The 9,582-nt window shown below is 45.2% G+C and overlaps 1 protein-coding gene across 1 annotated transcript in view; it reads left to right on the top strand.

The window, feature by feature from the left end:
- The window catches only part of adcy8 (adenylate cyclase 8 (brain)), a 41,565-nt gene extending 36,003 nt beyond the window's left edge, over positions 1-5,562 (top strand). Inside the window, exons 12-15 of the mRNA XM_031877173.1 lie at positions 1,260-1,406; positions 1,846-1,938; positions 2,590-2,704; positions 2,968-5,562. Of these exons, the coding sequence (XP_031733033.1) occupies positions 1,260-1,406; positions 1,846-1,938; positions 2,590-2,704; positions 2,968-3,467 (855 nt within the window). The 3' untranslated portion in view covers positions 3,468-5,562. The remainder of the gene's footprint in view (positions 1-1,259; positions 1,407-1,845; positions 1,939-2,589; positions 2,705-2,967) is intronic.
- Positions 5,563-9,582: the final 4,020 nt, after the last annotated feature.

Raw genomic sequence — 9,582 nt, forward strand, 5'->3', positions numbered from 1 at the left:
ACACAGTGATTGACAGGTCTCTACGTCACTCCTCCTCAGTCCATATATGGTCACTTCCTGTTCAAAAACCAAGATGGTGACAATCAAAATGACGAACCAATCTATGACATCATGACTACGTCCACTTCTTGTATACAAAACTTACGACAAAACTTAAATGTTTTTTCAAATAAGATTCTTTGCAATTAGTAACGAGGCCTCACTGAACGGCTCGTTCAGTTTAACACTGATGTGCATCATTTGCTACAGCCTTTACAGTCTCCAGATGGAGACGAGGAATCTATGATCAGGAGGTAGAACCACACATGACGAACATACTGACACACTTTTGTGTCGGGTTTCACTTTCTTTTGCCCCCCGTCTGCATCCACCCATCGATGTCGTGTGGAAAACTCCTCCCAAAGTTGCAGGACAAAGGCCCGAACAAACCTCAGATCTCTGACTGACGTGACCCTGGAGAGACGCGGTGGAAAATAAATGTAATTAGTTCAACTGCATATTTGACATTTGACCGAGCTCGTTAGGTTTGCATAATGTCAGTGACGATGTCACAATTAGGTCAGAGGCTTATTTTCACAAGTGCAATTAAATTGAAAAGTCAAGCAGAGTAGTGAGAGAGAGAAGCCGGAGTCCTTCAGTTATTTATACGAGATGTTGGACACTATGTTTACCAGCTTATTATTCAAATATTCCCATAATGATGCGATGATCTCTCCATATGACATTAGTATGTGAGGACGTGGTTTCATGTCAGCGGGCTTCGTGTGCCGACGTTGCCCCCCGGTGGTGGAGACAGTGATGTGCAGCTGCAGTATCATCCACTCTGCTGCTGCTCGAGGTCGGAGTATCACAGAACATTCAAAGCTCCGTTTTTGATGCATGTGTGTGTGTGTGAGCCTCAGTCCTCTGCAGCTCTGTGTCGCACTAAGCCCGCCCACTTTTTAGTGGTCCAATCAAATGCGAATGATTTTAATTAAACTGTGCACAGCTGAAATACTCCGTCACTGTTTAGAAGCTAAAGACGCTCTAACTGCTGCTTCACTGGGACTTAAACTTTGAGTTTGAGTCGTATGTATTTGAAATCAAACAAATTTCATAAATACATAAAAAAATAATCACATTTCTCAATTGATTTCCTCGTGTGGGCATCAACTGTACGGATACAACACATTAGGATGATGCTTTGAACTCCAAATACATTGAATATGAACAAAGAATGTAGTTTCAATGTGTGACGTCTGCCCCCCCCCCCCCCTCAGGAGCTGTACTCCCAGTCCTACGACTCCGTGGGCGTGATGTTCGCATCCATCCCGGGCTTCGCCGACTTCTACTCCCAGACGGAGATGAATAACCAGGGAGTCGAGTGCCTCAGGCTCCTCAACGAAATCATTGCCGACTTTGACGAGGTGAGGCCGCAGCCCCTTTGAAGTGCCCCCACTTCCACTTCAGCCACACTTTGAAAGATGCCGGGACGTCGGGACATCTCCGACGTCTGCATCGTCCCTTTTTTAAATGAAAACATCCGGCTCGTTTCCTCAGAACACTTCTGAAGAGATTAATTAAAAGCAGAAACTGCGGGAGAGTTTACGGCTGCAAGCTACCACATTTATCTCAGATAGAAAAGAATAAACACTCAACACACAAAGCATCAGGGACACGGAGATGAACTCAGGTCTGAGCTTCCTCCTGGTGAGTGACAGCAGGACTGTGGTCAGCTCAGGATTCCCTCCAAGAAAAGCAGCAAAGGGATATTCATTCGTTCAGTCTTTGATTGTATATTAATATATACTAGTTCAGTGGTTTGTGAGTACATGACACAGATTCATTTCTTTCCTCTCGTCACAGCTGCTCGGTGAGGATCGCTTCCAGGACATCGAGAAGATCAAGACCATCGGCAGCACCTACATGGCCGTCTCTGGCCTGTCCCCCGAGAAACAGGTGAGGCTCAAAGCTAATCAAATATAAAACCTGTTTATGGTGCACTTGATCTGCTGACTCACACTTATTCACTGGAGATCGACGTGTTAGACATTTGATCATAAACTCAAAATAACTTTGTTGATGTTATTTCACTGGATCGCAAAATACAAATTCATCTGATTACATCACGGTTTAACTTTAAACCATGTTGCACCAAACTGTAATGAAGGAAGATGAAATTTGAATGTCTCTTAAAACGTTTTTACTTATTGAATTTAGACGTCACGATGACTCTGTTCACTTCTTACATACAGTCACTATGGCTGCAAGTCACCAGGTAACACGGTCACTGGTTGAACTGAGACACCTGCTGTTCTAAGCAGGTTGTGATCCTGTCTCGATTCTGTAGTTTGCTGTTTGAATATCAATAACCAGCCAGACATGTTGATCCCGTTAACAGTTTAAAGCTTCCTAACTCGTCTGCAGGGCTGCGGCAAAACTCCAACAATGTGCATTCATATTTTTCATGACATCAACAGTTTAGGTGGTCACACCGGATCTGGTGAAATAAAAAAAACTCTAGTCAGAATAGACACACAAGTCAGTAAATGTACCATCGTGCACTTGAATATGTCCTGACTCCGCCTCTTCTTCTCCTGTGACCCGCAGCAATGTGAAGACAAATGGGGTCACCTGTGTGAGTTGGCGGATTTCGCCATCGCCCTCAACGAGAGCATCCAGGAGATCAACAAGCACTCGTTCAACAACTTCGAGCTGAGGATCGGTAAGAGCTCCGATTCTTCCAGTCATTACTTTCCCTTTTTAGTTTTTATTCATGCTTCCTCTTAACTCTTCACCTGCTCATCACATCTTTATCCCTATTTTAATCTCTAATCTCTTCATTTAACATGTTTCTAATCCCATGATGAAGGATGCACGCATCACTTAACCATTCATTACGTCTTCAGAGCTCAGGATGATCTTGTTTTATCCAAGAAATAGCCGAAAGCCAAAGATATCATCTGATCACCTGTGTGTCTTGAACAGGTATGGCCCACGGCTCGGTGGTGGCGGGCGTGATCGGCGCCAAGAAGCCTCAGTACGACATCTGGGGGAAGATGGTGAACCTGTCCAGCCGGATGGACAGCACGGGGGTCAGCGGCAAGATCCAGGTCCCCGAGGACACCTACCTGATCCTGAAGGAGAGCGGCTTCGCCTTCGAGTACCGCGGCGAGATCTACGTGAAGGGCATCAGCGAGCAGGAGGGCAAGATCCGGACGCACTTCCTGCTGGGCCGCGTGCAGCCCAACCCGCTCATCATGCAGCCGCGCAAGATCACCGGCCAGTACTCGCTGGCCGCCGTGGTGCTCGGCCTGGTGCAGTCGCTCAACCGGCAGAAGCAGAAGCAGATCCTCAACGAGAACAACAACTCGGGCATCATGAAGGGCCACCACCACTACAACCGGAGGACATTGTTAGCGCCCGGTAGCTCCGAGGTGGGAGCGGGGCACCACACCGAGGCAGCCGATAAGACTGAGCTGTCCTGAAGGGAGGACCAGAGCTTCGGTTCCACGCGGGTTTCTCAGAGGAGGAGCTGCTCTACGGGCAAAAAACGATCCCAGTGGTTGAGTTAAAACTTCAGGGGGTGCAGGTTTTCTGGACACAGAAAAGAAGGAGGAAGTCCTTCAGGAGTCATAACAACTTTTGCCGGAGTCTTCGCCTGGTTCCAGACCTCCGGATGGACGCACATTTTAGTAGGTCTGGTTCTGTGCTTACTGACGGCTGTTGGAACAACAGGCAGGGTTCAGAAAAGAGACGTTATGTTCCTCTACCAAAGTTAGAATCCATTCCAAACACAAATTGAATGAGACGCCTTCTGTTCTCGGCGTCGACAGGATGAAGACATTCGTAGCTACTCGTTGAGGTAAAATGGAATCATGGAAACACTTTCTGACCTTCACGGTGGAGATCCGACAAATCCGGCCAACAAACGGGAAAAAAAGGATGCAACCTCGAGCGGTCCGGTTTGCTCCGGCAGCAGGGCGGGGCTTGCTTCTGGCTCGACTGATGCCGGGTCTCAAACCTTCTCATTTTACAAATAAACAGGACATTAAAATATGTTTCTGAAACATAAGGCGAGAAATAAACCAAACAGTAACCGAATATTGATTCATTGTTTTATCTAGTTTGACAGTTTGATCTGAGTTTGACAAACTTGCTGTCTTGCGATGGACGGACTTTATTTGCATAAAGTTGAGGTTGAGTCGTGATTATGCAAATTTAGATGCGGAGAACGGCCCGTCAACTCGCCGTGTCGTACCCATCATGCAACTGGCGACCGGCTCTCTCGCTCTCTCCATAGAACATGAATGGGATTCGTCAACTTCTCACTCGTCAACACTAATCCGTGTCTCTCCAACATGGTTCTACAAAGATAGTCGTAAACACCGCGGCAGGTATACGCAGAGAAAGCTTTAGGGTCTGTGTCCACATGGCGCCTTTTCTGAGCGCCATCGTAATTTTTAAATTGTTCCAATGAAGAGCGAGCGTGTGCGAGCGTGTGCGGCCGCCGAGAGAAAAGCCGCTGCACCCAGCTTCTTTTTTCTGAGCGCTCTGCATTTTTTGTGCCGTCGCTCTGTGCTTCAAGTTCAAAATCTCTGGAGTTTTGGTAACATCAGTGTAGTAAATATAGCAGAAGCTTGTTTTGTTCGTGTCCCAAACGCCCATTTGTGGGAGATCGGCCGGGCGGACACTGAATGTTGCTGGTGAGCTTTTATTACCGTAGTCTTGTTTCTCCTCGTTCTAACGTCGTCAGACTGAGCGGAGACAAGCTCATCTGTACGAAGTATGAAGTGTTCATGGTGAAAAGGTCAAACAAATAGATAGTAGCCCAAATAGATCACACAAAGCAAAGGAGCGACGCTCCCTGCGGCCACCTTTCTGCCATGTGCACACAGACCCTCACAGAGGACGAGTACTAACGGCAAGACGCGCCAACAAAGACAAAGATGAAGGAGGTGCATGGTGCATGTTCAAATTTAACAAAAGTCTTTCCAAATGTTTCACGAAGGAAGGAGTCTGTGAGGCCTGCAGGGTGCAGAGAAACTCTGAATGTAAACCAGGAGTTTCTACACCAGACCGACCTCGCATTAAGAGGCTCATTAGCAGGTTAGCTCGCCGAGCTAACGCGTTCAAACCTCTCAACATCGAGACTGAATGAAGTCACTTCACAATATTCTCACTTTTCCAGAGTCGGAAGCTTTCTCTTGGCTCCTCCCACTCAGGTTTAACTCAACCAATGAGATTGTTTCAGCCCTCCCGCAAACTGCTCTGCTGTTGATGAATGTGCGTAGAACTGAAACTCCGCTTTGTTCCCGGAAGGAGGAGGAGGAGGAGGAGGAAGAGGAGGAGGTGGGGTTATAGGGAGGGGGGTACCGGACTGTCCCCCCCTCTCGTCTGTTCGATGTCTGTTGGAATGATCCCGTCGGACTGTCGGACGTTCCTCCTGTCGTTCCCTTTTTATGTCGCCCCAACCCAAAACCCAGACCCCCGTCCCGCTCTGACCCTCGCCCGGTGTCCATGTTTCTTCTTTTGTATTTCTTTTATATATGAGAACACAATAAAAGGGGTCTACTTTTTTATACAAGCCTTGTGTCTCGTTGCCTTTATTTGGTCACATCGTATTCATCATATCATTTTAAATATATATATATATATATATTCTTAAATATTATTTATGCTTTTAAACATTTTTCTCACATACAGAATATTTTGGGATGAGTTACATGATTTTTTTGTAATTTCATTATCATTTCAGATAAAACGAAATGTGTATTATAAGTATTTATAAAGCAGCTTTCAGACAGATCTGAACAGCAAATGAAAACACAATGAATCTAAAAGACGAATATACCCAAAATACAAACAATGTTAATGAAAGAACTGTAAAATAGATCAATAAAACTCATGTTACTTGTTGTCAGAGCAGCAGGCAGGCCGTGTGTTTCAGTAACTAGGAACAATGAGCTGAGTAAAAACGTGAACATAAATGACATTTAAACAGTTTCTATCAACCGGATCAGAGTTGATTTCCACCGTTATGTTCCAAGACAATCTGGGATTCATGGAATATTATATTCATGACTTTGAATTGAAAGTTTTCCAGGTTGACCAGAAATCTTGTAATAATACATCATGTGAAAATAAGCAGAATTAAAACAATTATTCAAATACAAGGTGAAAGGTTTGAGAAGAACTCCAGAATGCTGACTAAGCTGTCTGATGAACAGCTGTCAGGTGGGTGAAGAGAGAAGGTTGTTTTCAATGAACTCATTAACATAAACAGGTACAGTCGAGACAATTCATGCAAATAAAAACAATGCAAAAGAAATATTGCTCCTTTAAAAAACATCTAGTCTTAATGCATCTAGTCTTAATGCATCTAGTCTTAATGCTAGACTAGACGACATGTTTAAAGATGTGTTTGTGGGTGTTTGGACTGACTTCATGCCGTCTGACCAGCAGCACACACAACCAGACAGGAAGCAGATCAATCTGGTGTTCAGTCTCATTGGTGAGATGATTCAATTCATTTATTTTTAATTCATCAGTTCCACATGTTGGAGAGTCAGACTTCATGGTTCTCGTCACAGCAACACGCATGAAGAAGCAGTTTTAGGTTCAGATATCTGCAGTGGAAGCTCAGCTGGTAATGACTACGACCAGTGGTGCCTCCGTCTGACTGAACCTTTCTTAGTCTCATACGTGTGATGCTAGAAAGGGAACACGAGCCTCATGCAGCGAGTACAAACGTCCACCAGGTGGCAGGAGAAGCTCAGTCAAACACACGAGCTGGTTCTCTGCCTCAAGAGCAGACTAACATGTGGCCCCATCTCTGACCCCTTCACCCTGAGACCCTTAGACCCTGAACCCTCAGGGACTAAACCTGCTTCACCTGGTAGGTGGTTTCAGTGTGAGGGGCTGAACACGTCTGAGAGAAAGACCCTCAAACACGGGACGATCTGACCGTGACACAGAACTAAACCCTCACGCACTTTGCTGGAATGCGTCTCAATGTCTGTGAGTGTTGAGGAAATGTTCTCTAACTCAACTAAAAAAAGATGTTTTATGAGGACGCTCATCGTCAGAACACGATATTATTTACAGTGTAAACGTATCCAGCATGAGCGCTGTGAGGCCAAAGAGAAGTATTCAGTATTTTATTATTAAGATCTGTTTTCTTTTCTAAATAGAACAAAGTGACAAACTGGCAGGTGCTCCCTGATTGGCTGGCTCCTCCCTGATTGGCTGGCTCCTCCCAGCTCGTTGAGGGATTGGACTCACCTGTCGGGAGTCGATATATATAAACTGGTCATTTCTGTGTAATCTGTTTGTTTCTACAACATTCTACAATCGCATCATGTTTCTAAACGAAGCCCGTAACGTCGCGTCACACTTTATATATAAGTTATGTTCTTGTGGATTACAGTCATTCGTCACTCGTCTGTATCGTAGTGCATTTGATTCAGTGACAGCGGTGACGTTTGTCCCTTAGTCTCTAAAAGAAAGTCCACATGAAGCCCCCTCAGGGACCTGATGAATCGTGGACTTCATGAGCACGTTCTCTTTAAGTCTTCAAGTGCGGTGAAATCCACGAGGTCACAAAGGTGTGAAGGAGGCTTCTTAAGGACTTAGGAGAAGACACGGGACTCAAACCCGGCGGATGTCTCTGATGTGGAGAAATGTTCAGAACGAAAAGACGTCTGAGATACTGAACCCTGAGTGCTCTTCACAAGTTGTTTCTTTACACTTAAACCTAGTGAAACCTCGTGAAAAATATTCATTATCAAGGTTTGGATTAAAAAACTAAAATTGAAATAGAATGTAGATCAAGCAGGAAACACGGAATGGTGCACTTTGAGAATAAATATCTCTTTGAAATGATGCATCTGCAGCAAAAAACTAAAATGTAGGTTTTACTGACCAAACTATAAATCTCCTATGTTAAATATAGAACAAGAAGGAGGAAGAGGAGGAGGAGGAAGAACTTTCAACATCAACTATATTTACAATAAACTACTTCTCCATTGTGCCACTGCTGGAAACTCCTTGTTCTGTGAGGGGCCCTGAGGGACCTGCAACACACAGGGGTCTTCACCCTCCGTCCACAAAACGGAAGAAAAATGACAATAAAATATCTACAAATAAAAGCATTTTTTTAAACGCCTCCAGGGTATTTAAAGACTCTGGTTACTTAGAACCGATGACGTCATCGCCCAATGCCTGCGTGCTCTTCTCAGAGTCTTCCAGACCACGAGGACGTCTGAATCATTTCGTAAAACAAAACTCCCAATCTAGATGTTCTCGTGTTTTTATCTCCTTATATTGCAAAGTGACGCTGAGCAGCAGCTCCACCTCGTCCTTCGTCCACATGTGAGTCTATTTTCAAGTTTTCGCCGTGGCACCAAATATCGAATTCTTAGAAGTGATTAGCTTCTGCTTGACTGTTAACAGGCTTATACCGTAAATAAGAACGTAGTCGTCGTGACGTCACCCGTTGGATTGTGGACTGATGTTATGAAGCCTTGAGTTCGGTATTTATGTCGTCGCCATCTTGGTTTTTTGCAACCGATGAACAGGAAGTGACCATATCTGGACTGAGGAGGAGTGACGTAGAGACCTGTCAATCACTGTGTAGCCCCGCCCTAAAGCATCCCCTGCTTTATGGTCTGTGTGACTCTAAATGGACCATAATGTACTAAATGAACATCATGCTGTATTGAAGAAGACTTGAAACTAGAGATTGAGACCATAAACTCATGTTTACAATGTTTACTGAGGTAATAAATCAAGAGAGAAGTAGAGTCATTTTCTCATAGACTTCTATACAACCAGAGGAGTCGCCCCCTGGTGGGCACTAGAGAGAATGCAGGTTTAACACATGAAGCTTTGACTTCATTTAGCAGAACCGGAGGAGTCGCCCTCCGTCACTTGTCAGAACTGGAGGTCGCCGCCTGTAAATATGGCCAAGGAGAATCAGCTCGCTGAGCATGCTTAGAATCTTCCTCTCTGGTATTTGAGGTATCGTTGACGTCACATTTATCGCCACCTACTGGCCCAGCGGTTGGTGTCGGGTTTTGTGTCCCAGTGTGGACGGAGATATTTTGTAAAACGAAGGTCGTGTGGACAGAATTATATTTAAAATCTAGAGGAACAGTTTTGTTTCATAAAATATCTTCATGTGTGTAGAAGGGACTCTACACAGCAGCCTCTTTCCCTGTCACAGAATGTCTACCTCCCCATACAGGCTAATAACATCCCGTCCGTTTGATTGACAGTCATTCTTTGAACGTCCTCCCACTCTCCCATCTGTCTCCAATAAGCGCCGGTGAAAATAGAGACATCACCGAGGAATGAATCAGTAGATGAAACCGATCGACTCGGAGCATCTGGCCACCACCACGGTGACAAACTCTTTGTGCTCACGGGGAATCGATTTGTGTTTCTCTCGTCTGCCTCCCTCCAATGGATTTTCTGTTAGACGTAAAGGAGGAAGAGGAGGAGGAGGAGGAGGAGGAGGAGGAAACAACGGGAGATGCAGAGACGTGGAGAATGGGGTTGCCATGGAGACCACTGGCATGTTGGGGGGGGGGGGGGGGGGGG

Source organism: Anarrhichthys ocellatus, unplaced genomic scaffold, assembly GCF_004355925.1.
Source record: "Anarrhichthys ocellatus isolate YVR2014 unplaced genomic scaffold, GSC_Weel_1.0 scaffold128, whole genome shotgun sequence".
NCBI classification, from domain to species: domain Eukaryota; kingdom Metazoa; phylum Chordata; class Actinopteri; order Perciformes; family Anarhichadidae; genus Anarrhichthys; species Anarrhichthys ocellatus.